General features: G+C 40.9%; 1 protein-coding gene across 2 annotated transcripts; it reads right to left on the reverse strand.

The window, feature by feature from the left end:
- Window positions 1-2,960: 2,960 nt before the first annotated feature.
- On the reverse strand, window positions 2,961-26,160 carry fgd1 (FYVE, RhoGEF and PH domain containing 1). 2 transcript variants are annotated; one of them, XM_088331135.1, is made up of 18 exons: window positions 25,723-26,160; window positions 12,937-13,116; window positions 12,701-12,863; window positions 12,046-12,622; window positions 11,641-11,730; window positions 11,423-11,571; window positions 11,124-11,280; window positions 10,725-10,863; window positions 10,204-10,262; window positions 9,973-10,119; window positions 9,546-9,638; window positions 9,269-9,348; window positions 9,144-9,174; window positions 8,954-9,055; window positions 8,753-8,881; window positions 8,514-8,672; window positions 7,552-7,698; window positions 2,961-5,322 (listed from the first exon to the last, which is right to left on the reverse strand). In XM_088331135.1, the coding sequence occupies exons 1-18, from the start codon at window positions 25,874-25,876 to the stop codon at window positions 5,050-5,052; spliced, it is 2,829 nt and encodes a 942-aa protein (XP_088187261.1). In that variant the 5' UTR covers window positions 25,877-26,160; the 3' UTR covers window positions 2,961-5,049. The 2 variants fall into 2 exon arrangements, with proteins under 2 accessions (XP_088187261.1, XP_088187262.1); XM_088331136.1 differs by lacking the exon at window positions 25,723-26,160 and adding an exon at window positions 19,340-19,530.
- Between the last annotated feature and the right edge of the window lie 666 nt (window positions 26,161-26,826).

Genomic DNA, 26,826 nt, shown 5'->3' on the forward strand with positions numbered 1-26,826 from the left:
TCTTTCTTTTCTTCTGCTTATTTTTCTCTTCCCCCCAGTTTTAAATAATTTCGTGCAGGACGTTCCACAATAATACATAGTATGTAGATTAAAGAAACAAAAACAATCTCCGAGGAAGCCGGCTCCTTTTTGTGAGCCGAGCCGAAAGAGCTGGTTTCGAGAAACGGCCGGAATTTCCAAAACAGGCACGTACACGGATTGTACAGTATAGACAAAAAACTATATAGATATTTTATTCTCGTTTTGCTTCTGTAAAACATTTTTTTGATTAATATGTATCTTGTATGGCAAACTGTTTATTAAAAATAGTAATTGTCTAAGATGCACCCCGGAGAAATATTTTAATTTGGAACGAGACATGGAGCAAGCTTTCTAGTTGCCATACTTCTATGATGGAGGGGTTGAGACATGTCAGCGCACCATAGCAGCCCGCTAACTAGGCGCATATGTGCCGGCCATATTGGTCGGGTCAACGCTCCGTTAGGGCAACGTATGAGCATTGAAAAAAATCATAACATGCTACTTTTACAACCAATTTTTAAGCGGGTAACTTTTTTGTAAATACCAACACGTCCTGTTATAACAGAAAATAAAAATATGTACTGTATATACATTAAAAAAACAGAAAAGTAAATCATTCATTGAAACAATAGGTGAACAATTACAGGTTTCAAACAACTGCATTGAAATTTTAACACTTAAATATCTGTTGGTTTACCTATGAGGAAAGACAATCACCTTTAAACCAATAGTGTCACAGTTTTAAACCTTAAGAGCCAATCAGCTGTCGCTTTGCCTGCGTATTAGCAGCCATCTTGTTTGTTTTTGTCTAGTGTAAAAACAGTGGTGGGCGTTAACGGGGATATCCAGTGACGTCACCTAATCGGTTGACCTAAAGCGACCTCTAATGTACCCAATCATAGTGCCGGGCAGCGCTCGAGAGGATTTTATTTTGAGTTTAATTTAATGTTTATTCTTTTTCTTTTTTTATGCTCATCGAGGTTATGTTAGCTATGCACCCAAAATAACATGACGTGGATAAGGAAAGAAAAGCAAGCATGGTGAAGCGAACTTATTTTATCAGGTTCTTTTCTAAACATTTTAAAACTAAATTGAGTATGAGCCTCTAAAAAGCCCTGCAATGTTTTGATAATGTAACATTTTTTTCCCTAAATATTAAAGGTAAAATTACATTCAAACGTCCACGATCTTACAATTAATTTAAAAGCTTTGAAAACATGATTTACAAATCATTTAAATAATCTATACCAAAAGCTATTATGTATTTATTTTGAGACATTAATGGATTCTATTTTAAAAGGTAAAATTATTATAAACCAGAGTCACAAAAATATACACTTGTTGTGTTACTTTAAAAAATACTACATTTAGGCTGTTTAACACAACCTTTCCAGGTGTTAAACCTAGGGCAGGACTTTGGAACATGTTTGACTCAAACAGTCATGCGGGGCGGCAATCCACACTTTATATTTTAAGACAAAATTCAACCAAACAAAACAAAACAAACCCGCTTTCCAGATAAAAGCTAAATTTGCACATTCTTTTTCACTGTGTAGGTTTAGCTGATTTAATAAAATCTAAGAAATGATTATAATGCCAGAGCCTGTGTCCCATACCAACAAATATAGATCTTAGTGCATTGGAAAAATAATCAAATTTGTCCATTTTATGCAAAATTGGGCTAGATTAAAAATAATGATTCATCAATGTCTCATTGATTCTACACCTTATATCCCAAAATACCATTCAGTCTGTGGTCTGTTCAGCCCTTTGAGACTTCTTGTGATTAAGGGCGATACAAATAAACATAACTTGACTTGACACTTAGAATTGGTCTTTTGCCCACAGTTACTCAACATTGTTATTTTTGTCATAAATAATGGTTTCAAACAAGGTATGAGCAGAGTTCTTTTGTAAACATTTCACAAAAAACTGCAAAGGAGCAAAGGTACAGATGTCATGATTACTGATTCGGAGCACCTGCAGCTGCCCCATTGGCGCCAACAGCCGCGGGACCTGATTGGTTGTTGGACTCTTTTTAAACTCCCGTCTTCCGAAAGGAAGCCGTCAGATCGTCTGCAAACCTATGCTCTCAGCTAGGCAAGCTTTGTACTCTCCGCCCTGTTTTCCTGCCTGGTACCTGTTGCCGACCTTTTTCTGGACTTGTTTCTGCTTTTGCTCCTCAGTCCCGGCCATCAACCTATTTTGCCCTGTTTCCTGCCTGATACCTGTTGCCGACCTCTTTTCTGAACCCGTTACTGTTTGCTCCCCAGTCCTGGCCATCACCCTGTTTTCTCCCTGTCAACGACTACCCTCGTTCGACATGGAAGTGCCACTTCCTGCCATCAGCTACCCGTGACCGACGATCATCGGATCGTGGATGCAAGCACTGCTCTCTTTCTTAATAAATACTGAGTAAAACAAACGTTATTGGGTCCTGTCTCCGTTCCTGGCTTGTGACAACAGATGTACAATATTTAGAGGAGTGCGCTGTGTGCTGAGAATCGCACACCCCTTTTGCTCACCCAATCAAATTGTCTCAAGAGTGAACATTGATTGTTAAATATAAAGGATTTCTCAAAGGCGTACTGCCAAAACAAGGTCTGTTTGCGCAACATGGTGAGGGTAAACTGTAGTTGAGATGTTTCCCCTAGATTTTTTGTCCCGAGCAAATGCAGAGCGTTTCTTTAGCTTCGCACATGCTGTAATATGAAATTCAAAGAGAGGTTTACAATGACACTTATTTCATCTCTGAGCCAGAAGTACTCATAAAAAGAACGATATCTGGCACGCGAGCTGTACGTTCCCGACCTTGATCCAGGGCATCAATTTAAAACAAAGATCAGACAGTATACACATTAAGCCAAACTATGTACAAAGAAAATCAACAGCCGCTTGAATGAAATACACATTTTTGAGTGATGAAAAAAAATCACCGAAACCTTTGATAATGCTTTATTTAAAAGTATTCAACACGTGAAATCATTCACAAGGCAACGTGACAGAAATGATCTAACGAAGGCAGTGGCCGGCCACTAACCAATTATCTCTCACCAGTTTTCGATAATCTGTTGCTGCAGCTGCAGTTGATGCTGCCATAGCAAACAAGTAACATTTGAACTCAACATTCCCCATAGCAGCAAGCATAGCAACAAGATATCACAATTTGAGAATGTCATTGTACCAAGGCGACACTAAAGGTCAAGTCTGGCAGCCTGGTAGTTGCTATGGCAACACAAAGTCACCTTTTATTCAGGAATTACCAGGACAAATATGTTGTTTTTAAGGATAAACTGTAACACAGAGTCTATTAACTTGACTTTATTTTTTAACATGTTTTGTCTTTTTGGCAACAGCAGCCATTTACAGTCCACATTGATGTACGTCTGAGCTGTAAAAAATATAAACACACTCACCAGAGGCAAAAATCCCAACGACAATTATAACATTATTACAATAGAGCACTGCATTTGGCACAGGTTCACTCAGAACTCACAGTGCCACCTTGTGACTACGTGTAAACATCAGCACCAATTGTCTTCCGACACGTGAAACAAGTCACGTGACTGAAAGGATCCCAGCCTAGCTTGAATGCTAGCTCACAAAAAGGGAAGGATTTGTCTTCTTAAAAGGCGTCATCTACCATCCTGCACCATGAATACTAATAGCATAAAGACTCAAAAACAGAAGATTCAGAATATCCCCAAAAATAAAATCAACTAAGGCCATTTTCTTCTGACGTCACAGAGGGAAGTGGAGCACCATATGCCACAACCAACACGTTAAAAATGCGCAAAAGTCAAGGCGGAGAGAAAGACGGAAAAAGACTAACTTAGACATAGAACCCGCTAAGTTCCAGAATGATATTTACCTGGTTAGAGCGTGTGGAAGCTCACACTTGAACAGAACAAGTTAGTTGGTATGCCATGCTAGGAACTTAAAACCAGGTGCTCAATTTGTGCCACAAATGTTTGCCCCAAAAATCAATAAACGAAAAAAAAAAAGTATTATCTTAATGAGTTTGACAATAAGGAAAGCCTACCGTTGCACAAAGGAAACCATTCATTTTCTATGCTACCCTAGACTTGGGCCTCAAAACATGCTGTAACACAATAGTGGAAAAACGGAAAAAAACACATACGATCTCCATACAATCATACAAGTATAGTGATCTACATGAACCAACACCATCACAATTCCAGAATAATATTAGCCTGGTTAAGACTACAAAGCCCCGCTGCACTCTCTTCGTAAAAAAGTAGCTAATCAATTGCTACGCTAGCCTTTATCCTAATTTTTTTTTAAAAAGTTGGTGAATGTGGTAAAGGGCAAACAACAACTAAAAACTCTCCCTCAAACATCTTCATTTGGATTAGAAAAGCAAATTTAATTGGAAGATTTGTTTAGTTTAGCAAAAACAGTCTCCCTCTGAGCAAGCTAGACACTAAGCTAGACTCGCTCCCAACGTCTTACAGTCATGTGACTGCAAGCTAATAAATTATATTTACAAAGTTTTAACGTTTGGTATCAAGCAAAATACACGCGCACACTCACGCACGCACAACATCCAACAGCGAGATTTCATAATGAAGGAGAGAATCAGTGGTACATATCAAACAGGCTCCGTTTTTTTCCCTGTTTTTTCCTCTGTATCTCCTTCATATCATTTTAATCTCTTTTTTTCCCCATGAAACATGATGGAAATACAAGATAAAACCCTAAAATCTAATATAATTTGGCAATTATAAAGTCAATATGTGAAAGTCAATATTAGTGACATGGGTTTCACACGGATATCACACTCAAGATTCTTCCATTGGGTGGCCATTTTTGTACAGAAACATGGGAATCAGATGATGTCATCAAAACAAGATGGCAGCTTCAGGAGGAGTAGGAAGTTTGTGCTTTCAGACAGCATGACGTAACAGCTGTGCAGAGACTCATGTGTAATATCCCGACCTTGTGTCCATGCAGATTAAATAAGATCCAACAGTTGGCCCCATGGCTTCACTTCTCATTCAAGTTAAATCACGTGTGGTCGTCCTCGTCTCCCTCCGCCTCCTCTCCCTCTTCCTCTACACTTTCCACAATTGGGTGATGAGGCTGAGGCTCTTCCCCTTTTCCAGCCCTGGACAAAACGTCCATCCATCGGCGCTGGAGCTCCTCTCCTTCCGCGCTGAAATAAAGCGTCAGGTGACTCTGAGAAATCTTGAAAGTGTGCCGGCGCTCTAGGCGGTCACATGATTCTGGGAGAGAAACGTCGAACCCAATAAGAGGAACGCTGCGCTGTGCCTTCACATCCTGAAAACACGAAATATTGCTGCTTAGGGACAAGGTGACACATGTTACACATTTTTAGCCATATACAGACGCTCCCCTACTTACGACCATTCGACTTACGAAAAACAGTAGATACAAACATTTTTTCAGGATGTCGAAAAATATCCAAACATTGCTGTAAGTTAGCTTTTGTCTTGTGTGCGCCTTTTTCCAAGTACAGGACATTACTGTAGTGCTTCTTTCCGCCGCTACCGGCGTGTGGCGCTTTAAGAGGTCACCTAGCATCCACCCCGAAGAAGAAATACGCTTCCTCTTCCTAGTTCGTATGTAAACATTCTACACTGTCTCTCGAGCGCACAATTTTTATTGTTTAATATCTCGTGCATCCATTCAACATGGTTGGTGTAAAGTGTAAAGAAGAGGCGAGCCGTTTCATCTGAAACGATAATGGAATATAAAAGCTTGATGCTGTTGAGAAAAAGGTTGGATCGCTTATTTTCGGCCACTTTTTACCACGGAAGAGGAAGTCACCTAACTGTTGAAGCTCATCTTCCAAAAGTAAGTTAAACTTAACGTTATTTATCTTTATAGAGCATATTATTTTATGACATTTAAATTTTTAGTACAAAACAATACATGTTACTTATACAAGCCTTAAACACATTTATACAAACCATAAACATACAAAATATAGCACTGAAGCAACTTATGAACAAATTAAACTTAGAAACGATCTCGTTCGTAAGTAGGGCAGCGTCTGTATAATGGTCAAGGCAATATATTGGGGGAGCAGCTGTCTCATTGTTTTAGACTATTTGTGAGGCATTTGCAAAGATTGGTGCGCGTTATACACAAGGTTTTACGTAGTATATTACCATATATGTGCAATGATTGATCAGTCGAAAAATATCGCTCACCACAATCGCAAAACATCAGATGTGGGGTTTCAGCGGTGAGAACGCCAAATCCTAACCACTAATCTGATATAGATGACATACATTAAAATTTAGGTCACTATCACACTATCTTTATTAATGATACCCGAGACAAATGGTAGAGAATGGGGAAGACAGAAGTCATCCTGAAAGATTAAAAAAAAAAGCACAACATGGGAAACAACAATTTGGTACACCTGATTATGATTTGGACTTTGAAGGACATGAACTAAATACATTGTAAACTTTATGTTGGTATTGTTTTCATAGTTTACATTATCAACATCTTTTTAAAGATGGCTGCACTTATTCAACAACCTTTTGTCATTTAAATTGCTGAGTTTGAGCAGAGAAAAAGCTTGACAAAAATGTATACTGATTTTTTTAATAGAAATTAGGGCTGCGTGTTTTTCTTGAGTTTGAATTGGGATGCAATTCCATATTCCAAAAACTTTGAATCACCAGTAATACCCAAATTATACTTTAATAAATGAAATGTTACTTGAAAAGTGAAAAATAACAATATATATTTAAAGATTTAAAAAAAACTTTAAACAAATGAAAAATAATCAAATATAATTAGAAATAAATTCATAAATAAAAATGTTGAGCACTCACATTCATTTATTTTATGTTTCAGTTGCTGTCAGAATGAAACATCATTCAAACAAGGGGGCAGTCTTACTTTTGTCTTGGGTTATAGTGTATGACGCATATCACACTGAGAGTTTCTGCAGCATGAGATAAATTGGAAAGCAGAACATTTTATTGTTTACTAGTACTTTTCAAACATTATATGATATAATATGATAATATATTTATTTAATCTGGGTTATTAATTCTATCTATAGTTTTTTTATTTAAATATTTAGTACTTTTTCAAATGTATCCATTGTTTTGAATCTCATTTTTCTATTCTTGTATCTATTGTTTTGTGTATTTAAATAGGTGTGTATTTGTTAGTATTCTGTTGTTTTAATTTTCATTACTTTTATTATATTTTTACATATATTTTAGGAACAAAAAAAAACTGCATGTTAGTACAACTGAGAATTTTGGGGCTAGTCAGGCAGTTCAAAACAACAGTGGACAGTCAATATCAGGCACATATTGGCAGAATAAAAGGAATTGGTTGCCCTAGACAGTAAGAACAAAATTAGATAAACAGTGGATTTCAAGGCACAAAATAAAGACAAACAGCATTGACTGCAAACCTGCTGACGATTTGGGGTCTTCAGCAACATTAACGAGTTTTTATAGTAGTAGGATGATAAACAAAATTCCTGTGCGTTATTGTTGTGTTCCCACGACCCACCTGAGGAGCTCCGTAAATGTAAAGCACCAGTGGTTCGTTTTCAGGGATGACGAACCAGGCCTTCTGCCATCCTCGGCCTCCTCCTTTCTCCATGTGATGCAGAAAGCTGCACATGACGCTGTTTTCAGCTGCCAACGATGCTTGTTTCTTTAGGACAGTCAAAGTTGAAAGTTAGTCCGGAGTAAATGTCAAGTCTTTATCTTTAAACGTCAGCCATGTTATGGTGACAAAAAGGTCTCAAGTCAATTTCCAGATAAAGCAGGGATGGCAAACTTAGTGTGGCTCTGGGACCACATCTATACTGTCTGTTCTCAACTACAAATATTTAGCTTTGTTTTTCAGTACTATGCTTTATCATTCAGCCTATATTAGTAGCGCAGTAACGGTGGACGGCCTGGGATAAATGTCTTTAGGCACCAGTTTGGCACGGTCGTTGCTGACAGTGTTCGAAAGGGGCTCGCTTCTCTTCTCGTTCTATCGATGGCGCCTCAGGACGGCCATCTCCTTACTGACACCGACAACAACCATGCCCTACCTTAGTCTTTGGCCTGTTCCCGTTTGTTGCCATTACGGCCACCCTAGGAACCTAAACCCAGTCGCTGGGTATGCAACACCTTCCCTGTCACTTCGAGCTTTTATAATACGCTCTATATTTAGATGGACTAATCGTGCCGCAAATGTCTTATTTTCAGGAACTAACTCATTAAGTCTGCATGCAAGTGGTCAGCTATTTTCATATTTACTGCTCTCCACCTGAGTAAACATTTGGTTTGGATTTATTTTAAAAATCAGAACTTTTGATAGAAATCATCTCAAGACTTGGTTCTTTTTTTGACATACTGTACTTGAGATTTTATGGCAGGTCGGATTAAATCATCCAACAGGCCGGGTATGACCCACGGGCCGTATGTTTGACATGACTGAGTCATAGAGTCATTGCAACCGTGGCACAATGCCCTTACCTCTAGGATAGAGCGCCTCCTCTGGTTGCTGCTTGCCATGACAGAAGGTGGTGGGGACACGCCCACTAGCATAGCGTAGCAGTCCACACACACACGGTTGGTGCGGTTGTTGTCATACGAGAGGCGGGCGCGAAACTCGGAGCATTTTCCACAAACCACCTGGGCAAGAGATGGGTAAGGTTCAAAGGGTCACATTTGATTTTCGTAGTGTCAAGCAAGAAGGCTGTGAGTAGACTCACATGGCCACAGGCCTTGCAATGGTGGCGCCGCCTGGTGAGGGCATTGAAAACCTCCTGGCACTTCATGCACAGCGTCACTTCCTTCTCGCGGATGGGCGTTGGAGCACGTTTCCCGAGTTCGGCGCAGCTCTGACAGACAAATGCAAAATTAATCAATTGTTTTAAATAACTAATTTTAAGAAGAAAATTGGTTGTTTTTACCGGGGAGTGAGGAGGCGTGGACTCCTCATCTCGTAGTGAACAGGTCAGGTGACGAAATGTCTCCATAGAGTGTTCGTGTTTCTGGATGGTCGCCTGGATAGCCTACACACAAACGTGTACATTACTTCCGTTTGGTTGATAGGCTCAGTGGTGATGTCTGATTTCCAGCCCTAAAGGGTTTTGTCTCTACCTGAATCCATTCTTTCTTCTCCTCCTCTGTCCTGTAGAGACAAAACATATTTTGCAAAAGGTGAGTATAAGAAAACTCAACGGTAACAACGGTGGGCATGCAAAGGCCATTGGCATTAGAATTACCTAGCTTGTAGCTCAAGCGAACGCTGCTTTCCTGACACCAGGAAAGTCCGAGGAACTGCCGCGCTGCTCATCTCTTTCAGCTGCAAAGTAAGTCAAAGGCTATGAAAAAATGCTAACACACTAGCAGTTGATACGCTAAGATTTGGCAAGATTGCAACGTAAACATAATAAGACGCTGAAGACCAACAGGTAAAGATTTCCAATGACAATTGATGAGATGCCAAAATGCTCTAAGATTCTAATGAGAGGCCACCACCCCCAACGACAAAAGACTTACCTCCATGCCATCCACATCAATACGCGCTCGGACACCGTACTTTTGGCCAATCAGTCGCAGCTTGGGAACGCAGTAGAGCAGCCTATCGTTGAACTACAAGAATATAGAGATTGTATGACCAATTAAAATGACTATTTTTGTGAAATATTTTTAATTGTCTTGCATATGACAAGTGTCATGAAATGAAAGGAAATACAGTAGTGAAAAGCACTTATTATTGGAAAGGATTATAACAAATTATGTTGTGAGAATGCTGATGTCTTGAAGAAGTACTGGTATAATATGTTTGTTTTATTGGTGTTGAACCTCTTAGGTTTGAATACACTTTTTATTTCCAAATTATGTGATGGTAGCTGTGACCAAAATGTACAGAGAAAGTGAAGGTAAAAGTTACTTAATTCAAACAGGAGATTTAGAAGACACATACCAAGATGAGGTACCGATCCTGAGACGTGCCGTTCTTGTTTGACAGTTTGAGGATGTGTCCCTCCTTGATGAGCTCATTGGTTGGGTTCACGATGTCCTCTTCGCCGCCCAAGAGTTCGTAAACCTTCAGTAGCTTCCTCATTCGCTCCTTAAATTTTACAAGAGCATAAATCAGATCTGTTGTTCAAGTTTCACGGCAATTTATTGTGGAATCGATTCTAAAAGGTTTTACCATCTTCTTGATGGCGGCATTGGAATGTTCTGCTGCCGTAGCAATGAGCTCAAGCGACTCTGCATTGAGAGAAGATCTTGTCACATGACTTCAAAAACAACAATCATCTTGCATGTTTATTGTCGATGGTCGTAATGTAAAATGCTGTCTTTCTTTTTAGTTGCATACCAAACACTACTTTATTAGAATACTGTTTGGTGAATCATCAAGAGTGTGAAGGTCAAATAATGTATTTGAAAGTAATAGGTTATTTTGTTGAGATCTTGATAAAGCTTGTATTTTAACATTTGACCAATTTAATCACAAAATAAACTATAGTATATGGTTACAGAATAACAAAAATGTGTTAACACTTTCCCATTGGGATTGTTTCATACAAGCACAGTAGTCTGGGCATATTATTAGTTCATCAATAGAAACCTATTATTGTCATGGAAAATGTTTACTCTGTGTGTGTGTGTGTGTGTTTGTGTGTGTGTGTGTGTGTGTATGTGTGTGCATGTGTGCTTGAATATGCATACTCTGTGCATCCTTGTAATCCGATGCATCCTCCGGTAGGCGATGTAAATAATCTTTGAGCAGGAGTTCATATCGAGGAATCCTTTGGACTGGCTCCAACATGTGATGTTGGAGTGTCAGGTTGGCACAACGCTTGTCACTCTGATACAAACACACACACAAAATCATACATAGGTACCAAAGCGATTCTTACAGTCTTGAGTTTAATTTGAAATACTACAATTAATTTGATATAATGGTCAACCATATTACAACAACAGCAGATTTGGTTTAGTCAGTTTTCTTCCGATAGGTTATGGAAAAAAATCTTCAATATGTCAAACGGGATGATCTTCTTCCAAAATGGTCAACCAAACATTAACATTTCTATAGTATCTATTGAGTTGATGCACGGCAATCACCTGGATGTCATGTATGATGCTCTTAAACAGAGCAGACCTCTCCATCCATGTGTTGACGAGTTCCATGGCATGGTCAAAGTTCTTCACATACTCGCCGTACATTTTCAGGAAAGGCGCAAGCTTTTGCAGGATGTCTCCAATGCGTGGGTTTGAGTCCCTAAAATTATTTTAAAAGCACAGGACTTCAGTTTTCGTCTTTCATATTTGTTTCATGAGGTACCATATCATACTGATGGGTTGCGTAATTAGCCCATATGACACGAAAACATTTCAGGTTAAGAAATTTGAAAGGAGCTCACCACTCCTCCATGCGCTTCTGCAGGGCAGGTAGGAGGAACTGTTGGTGGAAACAGTGGATGGAGCAGATATTGGAGAAAATTCCATGAATTACATCACATGGGAATGATGAGCGCGACCTTGCTTCCTCCAGAAGGCGGGCACAAAAGACCTGCAGGGCAGCGATATGTCTACCAGGGTCCATTTTGTGCGTGAGGGTTGTGTTGCCGCAGAAACCTACCTGGTCAAGTAGGTGGAGTTTTGATACATAGGAGATCTCCGTGTGAAGGAGCTCCTTTGCTATGTTGAACACTCTCTGTTGGACAGAAAGCTGCAAGACATATCATTGGTCAAAATATCTCACGATCATGAATCGTCATTATCTAAGAACAGTCCAACGGAAAGTTCTTGTGGTGAGCAAGAGGGATCTGGCAATGTGGGTATTAAGGGGTTTACTAACTTTTGTATTATAAAATAAGTATTATAACACCACTCTAAAGGTCTCTATACAAGCCCCACTGGGGGTTTAAAGAGATTAATGTTGTGTCATATTCATGTCAATGAGCAGGAAGCTTGCTTGTTCCATTCCATCCAAGGTTACTGCTATCATTCTCAGTTAATATCGGATTACAGTTTCCTCTCTTACCTCAGCCAGGTCTTGTCTAGGGACTGAGAGCACCAAAGTAAGGTGGCCCTCCTCCTCTTCCTCCTCTAGGTCGCTGTCTGCATCCTCTGAAAAGTCCCTCCTTCGGGCCACACTCCTCGCCTCGCCGTCCTCAACATCGCCAGCAAATGAGGACGAGCTCGATAGCCGGGCGAGGCCGCAGGAGTAAACTCCGCCTCCGCCGCCACCGTCGTCCACACCCACAAAGCAGAGCTCCTCGCTATGTGATGGTGAGCTAATACTGTCAATGCCACTGTCGCGATTGGCCAGCTTCCCGTCCGTCTGCGAGGAGGTGGGGAGGGACAAGCGCTCGGGCGGCAGACCCGAATGATCCGACACTGGCCGCTCGCCAGTCTCGTCAGATGCTGGCTCTTCTGCACTCTTCCCTTCTTGCACAACGTTACCGTGATGTTTGAGGTCAGGGAGAACCCCTTCAACCTGCTCATGGACGGTGGGAGCTGGCGATGATGGTGGAGATGAAGGACGAGATAATGGAATGTCAGGGAGCCGCGGACACAGGGCCCCCCCGGTGATGTCAGGAACCATAATGATCTGCTCCCTGTAACATATAAATTAACATTAAGGTATGATATAATTTACCAACCACATGATATAGTAACCATGGCTCATGTTTTACCGCTCAAACTTCTCGATAAGTGACAGGACACAGGTAGGCGATGCATGATCTTCAGTACAGGAGGGTTTAAACGGTGGGGCTGGGGGCAGCGGCTTCTCTGGGGCCCGGGGTCGGATCCGCAAAGCTCCGGCCTGATGCTGAAGGTGGGGCGGCTTAGGGGGGACTATGGAGATCCAGAATGAAAGTAATTTCATGCAGTGGTCGGGCAGTTTCTGTCATTTGCACGTGGTACTTACCTTGAGGTTTTGGTCCGAGCAGTGGAGGCCGGCATTGTTGAGGTGGTCCAGTTTCATTCACCTCCTCATCTTGGAGCCCAGAGGGACTCAAGGAGGAGGAGGTGGGCTTCTGAGAGGAGCAAGGAGGCTCATGGGAGAGACTCTTTGCCAGCAAGCTAGGACTCAGGGAGGATGGGGGACCTGGAGGGGGCAAATATAGGTTATGTTTTGATTTGTCAATGAGAGTAGTAAGTAGTAAGCTAGTTGACCAGAAAATTTAGAGCATATCAGCAAAGATGACATGTTGTCTCTGTCTAACCTAGATGTTTCACAGCTGAATGAAACGGTGATCAAAAAGGTTCCCTAAGCTAGTACAGCTTTTGTAAAATGTGGGCGTATTATTAAAGCTATAGTCCAGGGCTTCTCTTTTTTTTAAATTGAGGGCTACTGATTAATACAGGGTGAAATGGTGGATGGGTGGTTGCCACTCAGCCCCACTGTGGTGAGGCCCAGTGTTCAATTCCAGCTCCCCGTGCGGTGTTTGCATGCTTTCCTAGTGCCTGCGTGAGTTTCCTCTGGGCATTTTGGTTCCCCCCCCCACATACGGAAAACATACATATAAAGTTATTTGAGTGGTCCAAATTGCCCTAGGAATGAGTGAACATATGAATGGTTGTAAGGGTGTCCCCTGCCCACTGCCGAAGATAGCTGGGATGGGCCCCAACACCTTCCCGACCCTTTTAAGGATAAGTGGGGCAAAAAATAGATGGATGGATTATTAATGCGAACGGTTATTGGCTTTACACAGTCTATTTTAACAATTTATTCACCCATCACAATGGAAAGACAATTGTTTTAATCACAGCCATCAAAATAAGTTATTATGTTGAATCTAGATTAATTTCCCATCTTCATATTTCTACATTTTGTTCACTTATACAACATTCCTTGGGAATCTTTGCTATTGCTAGTGAGCTATTTTTAGGCTCATTCAGTTCTATTTTGGGGCTACCTGGCAGACGTGATACTCAAGTCTCATGACTTGGACTGCAGTCAACTATCACTACAATTAGGATGAATTGTTATACCAACAAAAGTACGTACCAGAATCATGACTTTCACAAAATATGACTTGAATACCATTTTTTAAAAATTATTATTATTCAGCCAGTTTCAACCATCAACATGATATCTACCGGAAATCATCTTGTCACGCGAAGCTATCGACGTGACCCGTCGCCTTCGATCGGCACCGGGTTTTTAGACCCAACTGCAGTGTTGGGAGTCATTAGGTGACCAAACCCCCCAATTCCAACCCTTAATGCCGAGCGCCAAGCAGGGAGGCAATGGGTACCAATGTTAGGGCTGAACTATATGATGGGGAGGGGATAAACCAGTGTATGCTGTCGGGCCTCTCTGCTGATGAAGGGCCTGCATGGCACAGCAACACACACCTTGTTGTGCCGTGGGCTTAACATTTGGTGTCAGGTTGAGAAGAGCGAATGAATGTTTGGTGAATGTGAGTGTGTTCTTAACTCTAGCCACCTTCCATTATGGCTTCGGCATATAGATAGATCAACAATGTAAGCTTTCACCTGACAGATGCAGAAAAAACACTCTGTGAGCTTGTGAAGCTAAGATAGTTAACAACATCCACAAATTAGAAATGTTGATTAATGGACTGATTTAAAGTGGCAATATTCCAAATAGATCAGGCACTATGAAGAGCATAATCATGCAACCATTCAATTAAAATGTATTCAGAAACACAATTTAAAATGATTTAGGTGTCACAATCAACCGGATCGGGAACACCTGTGTTCAGGATTTGGCGCCAACAGCCAGGACAGCTGATTGGCGCACCCTGTACATTTAAATCCCCAGCTTCCGGTAACACTTTATCCGATTGTACTATGCGATCTGTTGCCATCTGCTCAGAAAGCCCGTACCTCCGACTCTTTGCCTGCCTCCTGTTTTTCTACCTGATCTCCGTTGCCGACCCGTTTCCGAATTTGCCTACGACCTGCCCTGCCCGCCTGACTCCTGATCTCTCTTCTGAACACAACGACGCCCTTTTTCTCCAGCCCCAACCAACAACACGACGACTACGCCTGTCCGCGACCATTCCCGCCAAGCCTTCACCCGCCTATCAAGTCTCGACAATCCGTCAAACAACGGATCGAAGATTCACGTCTTGTCATTCCTTCCTTCCAATAAAAACCAAGAAACGAGTGCAAGTGATCTCAGTTTTCCTTCCGTCCTGCCTGACATTAGGTATGCAATCCCACTTTTAATTTTGTTTGGTGTCCTCAGCATATGCCGACCATATTTGAAGTAGCAGATAAGCTTACACTTGTTGAATTTGATGAAAGACACACCCCATAAAGTAATGATTAAGGAACATGATTTTTATAAATCATTAGAGTCTGTACATTGATGTTGTACTGTTGCTTCTAGTAAAAAAAAAAAAAAATCTGAGAATGGTCATTGTATGTTTTCCATGTAGGAGATTGTAATGTTTTTAGGTATCCCCATGTTCTGCAGGAGGTTCTAGAAGTGATAAATGAGGTTGTGAAGAAAGGAAACAGGAGATAATGTATCTAGCTTAGGTATCCATCCAATAAGAGTGGTTGATAATCATTGAGAAGTGTTTTAATAGGTTATTTAAGCTACTGTCCGTTCAAGTGGAGAGTAAAATAATTCTAAACATCTTACTAAATGGTTGTGAATGGTTAACATTCTAGTCGGTAAATTTTTGAACGTGGGCATTAAGAAGGTTGCAGGTATTCAACAGGTCTGGATCACGGCTCACCAACTGCAGTCATCGAGGGTTACAGTTATTCCTGTTTTCCTCTTACGACAAACCTGACTCAAGTGATCAAATAAGCAGCAAGCACTTCAGAGGCTTGATAAAAACACTGATCAGAGTAAGTGACACCTGGTCAAGATGTTTTGCAGTAATGGGATTTTTTTTACACCGATTGCAATAGTAAAAACAAAATTTCATAGGTTTAAAGTGATAATAAAGAACTTGTCTTGTCAAGTCACAATTATTTGTGTAGCTCTAAAATCACAGAAGAATCTCAACGGGCTTCACCAGTGATCAAGAAGGTTGTGGGAGTCCATAGCAAGAATGTGAATGCGGGTATTATAGTAAAAGCCAACCCAAAGTATTTCACAACAATATTCTATTATATGGGCTTCTAAGGTTTACAACTGCATTAAATGTTTGTAAAATATAAATCAAGAAGCAATGTTCACTGGTTTTTATCCATCCCTGGAGAAGGACATTTTGAAGACGTATAACATTCCCTCAAGCTTCAGCCAATGACCAGTTATAGTTCTGCTTCGGAAAGCAAGTGAAACATGAATGGTTATCTTGACTTTAACTCATATTTTACAATTACGATTTTAATCAAATGCAGGGTTCAGTCTAGTGGGGTCTTTGGTTGACTTCTGTTTTAGGGTTATAGAGATTTCTATATGCCGAGATCACAGGCATCAAAGTCCCATCATTGCATGTTTGAAAGGTTCCCCTCCTCAACATACCTGATTTGTCAGCAAGCGCTTTAGGGAACCTGATAACCATCTTGGTTATCAAGTCAGTTGTGGTGACTTTGAGAACTATGGTCTAGATCAGAGATGGGTAAACCCGGTCCGGAAGTGCTGAAGACAAATAAGATTTGGAGTTTTTGTTCTAAAGCAAGGTAGGTAATTCCCTGAGTAAGTCACGAAGCTCCTGTACAGCATGCTGATGAACATGCACTGGTGTTATAGAAGCGTAACCTCCAAAACTTTGCGGAATGTGTGCTTCAAGGACCAAGTTTGCACAACCGTCTTATACTTGTTTGACTGTAAGTCCTAGAAGTGATGAGTTAATAATGTGAATATGGTATTAAAAAAGGGTTTGGATGTTTTACATGAATAGCTTTTTCAAATAGTGGCTGCTAGATACAAAAAATATTTTGAAAATTCACATATGAAGACCTTCTACAGAAGGTTCTAGCTGAGAACAAGGGAGTTAAGCAGATTCCAAATATTTGAGAATTTTAGAAAACTACACAGATTGTAGTGATAACCAAATAGGATGGCCATTAAACGGCATTCATCAAGTAAATAGTGTGGGTCAGGTCTTTGCGACTGGGAGTTAAACAAAAGGCATAAAATTGAATAAAAATTGTTTAGGTGTCTTTTTTTCTTTTCATGTGTCTACATTAGCGGTCTGGAACATTGTGCCCTCAGGCACTGGGTAGCCCGCTAAGACCACATGAGTAGATTGTGGACTGGTTCTAAAAACATATCATGGTTCATTTTGATTTTCTTTGAAATGTGATTTGTTGCTGTCATTTAGAGGATGACTTACCCTATTTAAACTATGATAAGTGGTAATTACATAGTATAAACTGAGTAATAATATAGTAATAACATAATAGTTGACTCGTCATAACTATTGCAACGATTTGTCAAATAATCACACAACTATTGTTATTTTGCTTAAATTTAGCATACATTTGATTTAAATAGTATGTGGAAAATGATAGACACAAGAAAATGGGCACAACGAAAAATACATCTTTTATTGTTGCGAATTTGTACAAAATGCAATTAAAAATGGCCTATCTAAAGCCAATTAGGCACAGTTTTTGTTCAGTAAAGACATAATAAAATAAAAAACTGTCGATTTTTTAAGGGACAGGCAAATAAATAATAAATTATAATCAAATAAACTTATCTTTGTTAACCAGTGGTTCTCAAATGGTGGGGCAGGCCCCCTTTGGGGGGCACGAGGCTCCGTCAAGGGATGCACGGGCGGGTTTGACCTCGGGGGACTATTTTTTTTTTTACTTTCCAAAAGAATCAAGTGCAATAGCATCTCCACTACACTAAGAAGCAATGGCACTCTTATTGGCAGTGTTTTGTTTACATTTAACCTCCACGCCGTGTATATAGCACAGAGTATTCACATTGAGTATGAAGTGTAGATAAGAAGTGGAGCAGACTCTCAAGCGACCCCATGAAAACGTATTTAACCGGGATGAGGAGACAGACTTCTTGGGGGTGGGCGCGAGAGGATTTATATAATAAGTGAGAAGCACTGCTGTAAACCAAGAACAGGATCATTAGCAGCAGTAGAACAATAAATAAAACAAATATTATGCGCATTTTGTGAAGTACATTGAGTGGCCAACTACAAAGTCTGTTACAAAAGTACTTAACGTTTCTCAACTATTTGAAATCTAACTGTTACAACAACTGATGTTGGTTGCTTTGAACTATTTAATAACTGAATTCATCCTGAATTTAATTTCAGATATGTTTGTCAGTCAGGCACAGTCTGGCATAAGGCTCACACTCTCTGTGATAGCTAAATATATGCTTATAAAATGTACACTGCATCGGTTTGAAAATTACTTTTTTTACCCAAGTGAGTCAGACTCAGTTTCATACAACTGTTCGACGTGCTTTTTAAATGATTTTGTGTCACCAAGCTACCGCCTCCATACTTAAGCTTTGCTTTGCTAACTTTGCAAGTGGTCTTTTTTTGCCGTATGCAGGCTAAAAATCTCCCAAACGTTAGAAATATTGATACATGTCCTTGATGGTGACGCTGCCATTTCTGTATGTTTATGTTACCGCTCGAGACAGAGACGTTATTGCATATGTATGATTCTTAGAAGAAATTACATTCAGGTAGAGATGTCTCTCTGTTGGAAAAAGGCAACTATTGTCGATTTTTGTCGAAAATATTGACTAATCGTGGCAGTCCTTCCGCTTACTAGTAACAAAAAAAATATCTCTTAGCTTTGAAAAGGTTGGAGACCCCTTCTGTAGGTCATATAGTTCTTTTCATCGCTATGTGATTTCTGGTGCTAGCAAGGAAAATCCTAATGACTGTTCTCTTAGCATCAGCGGGGTGATGGAGAAAAACGTGTAGTTGTGCAGGTTTTGTTTCATTGACATTGTGGTGATGGTTCTAGAGGTCACGGTTGGTTCTGGTGTGACTGAACTGGGCCTAACGTACCTATTGCACCAGCGTACGTGCGCTCCGATCTGAGCCAGCATGAGAGGGGGTGTGTCTGCACATAGAAGATGAAGGTTTTAGCCCCACTGCTATCATATTCATCGAAGGACGAGTGAAAGCTCGCACCCAGGCACAGTGGCACGCATGATATGGCGACGGAATCGATTTGCAACAGGCTCGTGCACGCGACATCGAGCAACACATCTGCTGGCATCAGACGCAGTGATGTGCACGCGCGCCACACTAGCCTACATTCACTGCGACGAGATGTCGGTCAGTGTGTGCGTGTGTGGATGCTTTTAATCCCCCCACCCCCGCTCATCTGTGCAAATCTGACAGCTAACATGAACGCGCGCGCCGATGCAGCATAGTACGAGTGTATGTGCGCGTGTGCGCGCTCACCTCTGCTCAGGCTGCTTCTGTCCATGTACATCGCACAACACAGCACCAAGCCGCTCATGAACGACGATCTTGACGAGGGCAGACCGCGGCTCACCCGGTCCACATGCACGAAGAAAAAGAAGAAAAAAGAAGAAAAAGAAAAAGAGAAGACGGAGAAGCCGGCTCCTCGTTGGGTCTACGCGCGCGCGCAATCCGCAGAGAGAGCGACGAGCGAAAGAGAGAGAAGAGAGAGAGCGAGAAAGAGACAGCGCGAGAGAGAGATAGAGACGTAAAACCACCAGTCGGAGTAGGAGTGGTCGATACAGGAAATTTTGGTATCGGTCCGATACAAACAAATATAGGGTAGTATCAGGCCCGTACCCAAAATAACTTATGACGCTTTTTCTATAAATCATATAAACAAAATATCATATCTTACATAAATCTAACAATCATTTATTAGTCAATTTAGAAATGATCATATTGTTTGAACCGCAATATTTATTTTACTGTTTCTGTTTTTCTTTTCCCATCCTTCTCCTTACTCTTTAATCGAGTTCATGGCATCGGCGTTCCTTGCTTTGGACCTTTTCCGTTTTTAGTTGAAATTTAAGTTTGTTGGAAAGGAGAAAAAGCAAAAAAAAAAAAAAAAAAGCAGCACCAAACAAAAAACAAAATATATATTTTTTTATTTTCATTATACACAGCTATAAGATTTGGGAACCAAAATCTTTTCATTTTTTATCAAATAACCATACTACAACAATACTGCAAACTCTAAGCATATATATATATATATATATATATATATATATATATATATATATATATATATATATATATATATATATATATATATATATATATATATATATAAAATACATAGAAATATTTCCATTAAAACTGTTTCAGAACAAAAACCAAGAGAGTAAAACCAAAAAAGCAGCGATGTAAGAAAAACACAAAGATTGTACAACAACGTCAACAAGACATTAAACTCCCGCCCATTGCATAATATTTTTAAATTAAGTCAGAGGTGCAAATAAAGTATCACTTTCCCCTCGCTGGCTCTGTTGCCATTGTGACAACGGATTAACAGGTTTTTGTTCAGGAACAGTAACATATTTACTATTTTGGCTGCAGCTCTCTTCTCTCTGCAGGGTGAGCTTTTTCCAGATGTTTATGCCAATTTTGATGTTGCCACAGTAGCAATTCACTTTACCACATGAATGACACCTGGCATTTTATGTTTTTGGTGTTGGAAAAAAGGCCACATTGCACTGGGCTTTCATTTTGAACTTCTGGTAGGGGTCCCAAAGATTTGTCCCTTTCTTTTACCTGGCATGCAGCTGCAGGCTAGGTAGAGAGAGGTGTTAAAAGTGTGCCTGTCAGTCACACACTCTGCCACAATTTAGAGTGTGTTGAGGGCGCTAGGTGAAAGAAAGTTAATGAATTTTTCTATATAAAGAAGCAGTGCTGTAAGGAAATTGGTGAAGGAGGATGGTATAGATCCCAGGAAAAAAATATTGGTCCAATCTAAGTACTCGCTTAGTATTGATAACATCGATATTTAAATCGATCCCCCCACCCCTAATCAGGAGTAGTGACCCACTGCTTCTATGTGGCTAAAGACGTAGGTTAGTGGCGCTTGATTTTGTTCTAGTGGACTGACCGGAACCGGGTGGTATAGTAGAGTGAAACCCTCACAGCGCTGTGAAGGGGCGGGTATGTCTTGTCCCTCCTCTCTTCTTCCTTCACTTTTGGTCTCCATGACAACGAGATTAAATTCAACTAGACGCGAGCGTGACTGTCAAATCATGGGACTGCTCCGAAGCGAATTAGCCAAAAGGCGCTCTGGCTGAAGGAAACTGCTGCAGATCATTCAATGTTGCACCAAAGATAAAAGTAAATAATAAACAAAATCGATTCCACACTTAGCTAGCTGTAACCTTGACAACGCTTTGGAGGGCTGTCAAGGAGAGCGGCACGGAGAATCATGGGAAATGTGGTTGCTAAATGACACACACACGTGTCAATTTATAAGTTTTCCCAGTATTTTATACGTTTTTAGTTTGTTTCAAATCGTGTATGCCGTATATCAATTTTTTGGGGGGAAAATAAATACATCACAAAACTTGTTTTTGATAGACTGATCTCATTTTTCCTACTTTGGGTCTTATCCTTAAGGTGGTACGCAAAATAAGCAACACTAAATTTACTGCAAGTGTGGTAAGAACTAAGAAACATGCTGAAAATATTTTTTGTGTTGTTTATTTGGTAAATATAATAAACTTGTCTATACAATTTAGCTTTTTTTCCTTCTACATAGTCTGTCTTGCCATGATTAACAAGGTCCCACGTTGTGTTTATAAGGTTCATTATCGCGTAATAAGGGGAATTGCAATCCTTAGTAAGGTGAGCAATTGGCTGAGTAGACAGGTATCTACGGTACATGTTGTTTTGGATTTCAGTGTGACACTGGAGATTACACGTTCCTACGCTCACCAATGCTCTTGAACTGTGGGTCATGTCCGAAAGAACAAAATCCCGAATACAAGCGGCTGAAATGAGTGTCCTCTGCATGGTGACTAGAGAAAAGGAAAGAAACTCGGTAATCCTGAAAGGACTCAGTATAGAGCCGCTGCTTCTCCGCATTGAGAGGAGCCGTTTGAGGTGGCTCGGGCATCTGATAAGGATACTTCCTGGACGCCTCCCTTGGGAGATGTTCCGGGCATGTCCCACCGGCAGGAGGCCCTGGGGCGACCCAGGACACGCTGGAAAGACTACGTCTCTAGGCTCATCTGGGATTGCCCCGGGATCCCGTTGGATGATATGGACGATGTGGCTGAGTATAGGGAGGTCTAGGGTTCCTGCTCAGGCTGCTGCCCCCGCGACCCGACCCCGGATAAGCGGAAGAAAGTGGATGGATGGAAATGATGAAGGTTGTGGTGTTCTAATAGTTTCTGGGGTGATTGCAGGTTTGGTTAACTTATGACAATAAATGTTAGTGTGGACAATACGCTTTTTGAGCTTTTAGTTGTCCTGCAGATGGTTGAAGTAGCCATTGAGAATGTTAAAAATTTAAGTTTATGATGGTGGGAAGAAGGATGCTTTTCAAAGGCTTACACTTGTAGATAGTCTGCAGAAGTTGTTTATCTATCCAATGAGAAGTTCCATTAAGCCACTATAAAGTTGTTAATGTCACTCTTAAAAATGTTCAGTTCTACACTTCTTAAATCACCATTATTCCAACTCTATTCCACTATAAGTAGTGAATTGAATACAAACTGTGGATGTTCTATGAACAAGATATTGATAATGAATACAATTTTCTATATTCAACTACAATGGTGTGAACCAGGCTATTAAGAAGGATCCCCTAAATATTAAAGGCTAGTTGTCTTTTAAGAGAATGTCGGATCTTCTACTACAACTTTTGTAAATATTATCCAAACTCAACATCAAGCTTCTTGGGTTTTAAGAGGCCCATTGTGGTGGTCTTCTGTCATCCAACCTGTGTGCTAAAAAAATCATTGGATAACCATGAATGTGCAACAATATACCTCAGATGAAAAATGGTTAATCAAAACAAACATACCAATGATGTTCACTGTCCAAAGCTTCCAATAACACTCCTACTCCTAAATCAGACCCTCAGTAGCAAACATGCAACAGGAAGTGATAAAGAGAGGAGAGTCCTTAAATCAACACCACCCTTACCCGGGCCCCCATGTCCACGGCTGAAAAACAAGCGCACCCAAAAAAGATCACGACATTTGAGGGAAAAACAAACAAACGCTACTCTTGTCATTTGTTCAATTGACCTTTGACCTTAAAACGTAGGACAACAGTGGTTCTCAACTGGTCTGACATGAGGACCCATCGTCCCACCGTAATTGCAAGTCGCAACCCGAATTAAGAAAAGAATCCCTAACCCTAACCCTAACCCTAAATCCCACTTTTCAAACTTTTTAAATAAAAAGGATTGTGTAATCAAAACCAGAGCTAGTAGTATAAAATTAATTTCTAAATAACCAAACTAAACACATATTCACACACAATCGCTCATTACAAAAAAATCCATACATCATACATTCTCTATTGTATCTATGTTTGGCATTTATGTATGAACAAACTTTACCAGTCTTTTTCTGCGGTTTCAAATGGCAGGTGTCAAATCACATTTGCAAGGCTTTATCACCATCTACTATACAGGAGTGTCAATGACACTCAGGTCTTTTTTTTCTGTTAGCGTTATTTCGCCAAGGTAAAGGACCACTGTTCTGAAATCCATTCGTACCCATCGAGACGATCTACCAATGCTCACTGCGCATACGCGCGCACGTGCACAACGCTGACAGCGATTTTTGGCTATGAAAGTGATCAATACTTACAAATACTTTCACTTTTATTTTGTCTTATTCGATTGTTTTACTGCTTCAAAATGCTGTTTTCTGACATAGATCTTAAGCTTGGTGTTTTTTTTTTTGTGGTAGCATTCTAGCATTGTGTTTGCTGACTACAGTAATCACGCAGTGTAAGTATGCATGCCAAGTTGCCAACCCTTGTTTTATATCATCAATAAAAGTTGTGTTTGCAATAATTCTGGGTTTTAGTGTTGCTGGTTTTACTCGATTATAAAGAAAACTAAATTGGCGCTGTCAGGTCAGCCTACCGTAGGATGTCTCGAATTTTACATGCTTGAGGTTTTGTTGCTGTCAGGGACTTTTTGGGGGACTAATTTACAGGCTTGAGACGTTGTTGCTGTCATGCACTCTCTGGACAAATTTCGACATATTACCTATTGTAATATTTTACTGGTTTTCACTATGTTTTGTGTACTGTTACCCGATGCAAAATCTATTGCACCCTGGTCATCCTGGAAGGAGGATTACCACTTGTGAGGCCTCTTCTCAAGGTTTCTTATTTTCTTCGTACTGAGGTTTTGCGTTTTTCCTTGCCCGCATGTTTGTTTAAGATCAGGGGATGGTGTAATCGTAACCTGTGCAGTCTTTTGAGACATTTTGTGATTAAAGGCTATATAAATAAATGTGACTTGGCCAGGGGTGTCCAAACTTTTAAGAAAGCGGGCCAGATTTGCTAATCTAAAAATGTGTGAGGATAGTGTTCAATAAATTTACCCTCTGTATAAGGCAGACCTGGGCACTCCGGTCCTGGAGGGCCACATGTTCTGCATGATTTTTGAGGTTTCTCTGATCCAATACAGGTGATTCCAATCACCAGTATCGTTAACGAGCACTTGCTAGCTTGCTAACGAGGTTATAATTTGTATCACCTGAGTTAAAGAAGAGCAAACTTCAAAATCTGGCAGGACGGGCGGCCCTCCAGGACCGGAGTGCCCAGGTCTGGTATAAGGTTTGCAGTGTCTAGCGAACAGCGTTGCAACCTTATAAATCGCCTTTGTAGCTTTTGCATTTGACTCGCAGGGTCTCGTGAAAAAGCGATGCAGTGCCATTAATAGCTTACAATTGCTTTACCCTTTTCACAGTGTTTGTTTCCAGTCAGCTTTTTGTAGTCAACATGTTTCATCTGGCAGTGCCTCTCGATATTTTATTCTTTGAAAACAGCCACAATCGCTTGGAAAATTAGACGGAGGCAGTTATTTCGGATTTCGGTGAAAAAAAATTCTCCAATTTCCACTTATCCTGGAAGCAGTGGCCCACGCGGTCAACTTCCTTTTTCTATTTACGGTAGTCATGTCAGAAATAGGGTGGGCTATTATTCTCACAGAAAGCCAAGGGGAAGGTGGCCAAAGGGCTTCTTTTATCATATAGTGCAATGGTGAGCTTCTTTTTTGGTAAAAAATTATTTGATACTGTGGTCAACATCACTGACAGGCCACATAACATTATTTTATGACAGAGGCCGTGAGCCAGACTTTGGACATGGCTGGGGTAGGACGTTTTGGCAGAAACTGCGACCCATATAAAAAAGTCATTGACCCACTTTCGGGTCCCGACCCACTAGTTGTAAAACACTGTACTACAACACAAAAACACACATATAGACATGTGCTCACACATACACAAACACACGTACAAATATACATGTGTGTTATCCTAACACCCATCTCTCGTTTAAGAGGTCACTAGGTCAGTCACACACTGCTCTTTGGAGTGAGTGCTTTTGTTTGAGTAGGATGTCCAGCAGCTGAATCTATTTTGGGTGTTTATGCGTGGGCCACTGCATGTTGGGAATTAGGGGAAGTGGGCCTAAGTGAATTGGGCAAAGGGGAGGGGGTGTTGGTGGACGATGACGCCACTGTGACATCAGCACCCTGGGAAATTTGTCTTCGAATGATTTGCTGCTTCTCAATTTTTCTAATTAAGTCTGTGTCAACTCAATAGTTTGCTCAGCCTATAATATGTTTTATAGTTACTCACCTGTCCTGTTGGAGGCGCTGTTGTCAAGGTGGTAGGAAAACCTCATGGTGCTGAAGTGACTGGAGAAAGATGACGCAGGGGATGGAGGTGTTTGAGGATGAGGGGGGGAAGACGGAGGGGAGAGACGAACCAAGGCACTCTGAGTCCAGTTCATGGGTTCAAGGTTCAATGCTGGGAGTGGGGCGCCCCGCCGCTTCTTCCACCCTCGTCGTCCTCCTGCTCCTTCGCATCTTCTCCTGACGTCCACTGCCTACACATGCTCGCCGCGTCAACAAAGTGCAAACTCGGCAGTTTCTTGCCGACTCAACGACGAACCCGCTTCATTATTGCCTCCGTAACTGATTGATATACAGCGTCCCAGCTGTTCAAGTTCTGGATTTTTGTGTGAAAATGGGATCTGAAGTCAAATTGAACGTTGCAGCTCCGCCTCTGTCTGGACATTTGATCCGAGACAAAACTCTCTCCACCCCTAACCCCCCACCCCCAAGTCTCCCTGAGACTTTGTGGTCTGGATTTCATTTTCCTCCTTTCTCGCTTCCTGAAACTTGAAGCAAAGGAAAACTGAGGGGAAAATCCTGGAGTCGTTTTTTTTTTCCTGGTCTCCCTCCATCACCAGTAGTCTGAGCTGGAGGGTCAAGTTGGGGTTTGATATTTGGCTGGACCACACATACTGTCTGTCGGTCTGCCTTCCCACCCATCTCTCTCTCTCTCTCTCTCTCTCTCTCTCTCTCTCTCTCTCTCTCTCTCTCTCTCTCTCTCTCTCTCTCTCTCTCTCTCTCTCTCTCTCTCTCTCTCTCATCTCTCTCTCTCTCTCTCCTCTCTCTCTCTCTCTCTCTCTCTCTCTCTCTCTCTCTCTCTCTCTCTCTCTCTCTCTCTCTCTCTCTCTCTCTCTCTCTCTCTCTCTCTCTCTCTCTCTCTCTCCTCTCTCTCTCTCTCTCTCTATCAACCCCTTTTCCTATCCCTATCTCTCTCTAGGACGCCGTGACATACATTTTGCACAAATATTTTATCCAAAGATGATAATACTTATGTTTTCGGTTTTACTGGTAAATTGATGTCCTATTCAGAAGCTTCAATGCATCAAATGCCACTTAGTGGCAGCAT

The sequence above is a fragment of the Urocampus carinirostris genome, chromosome 3 (assembly GCF_059441175.1).
Source record: "Urocampus carinirostris isolate Australia breed hairy pipefish chromosome 3, RoL_Ucar_1.0, whole genome shotgun sequence".
NCBI lineage: Eukaryota > Metazoa > Chordata > Actinopteri > Syngnathiformes > Syngnathidae > Urocampus > Urocampus carinirostris.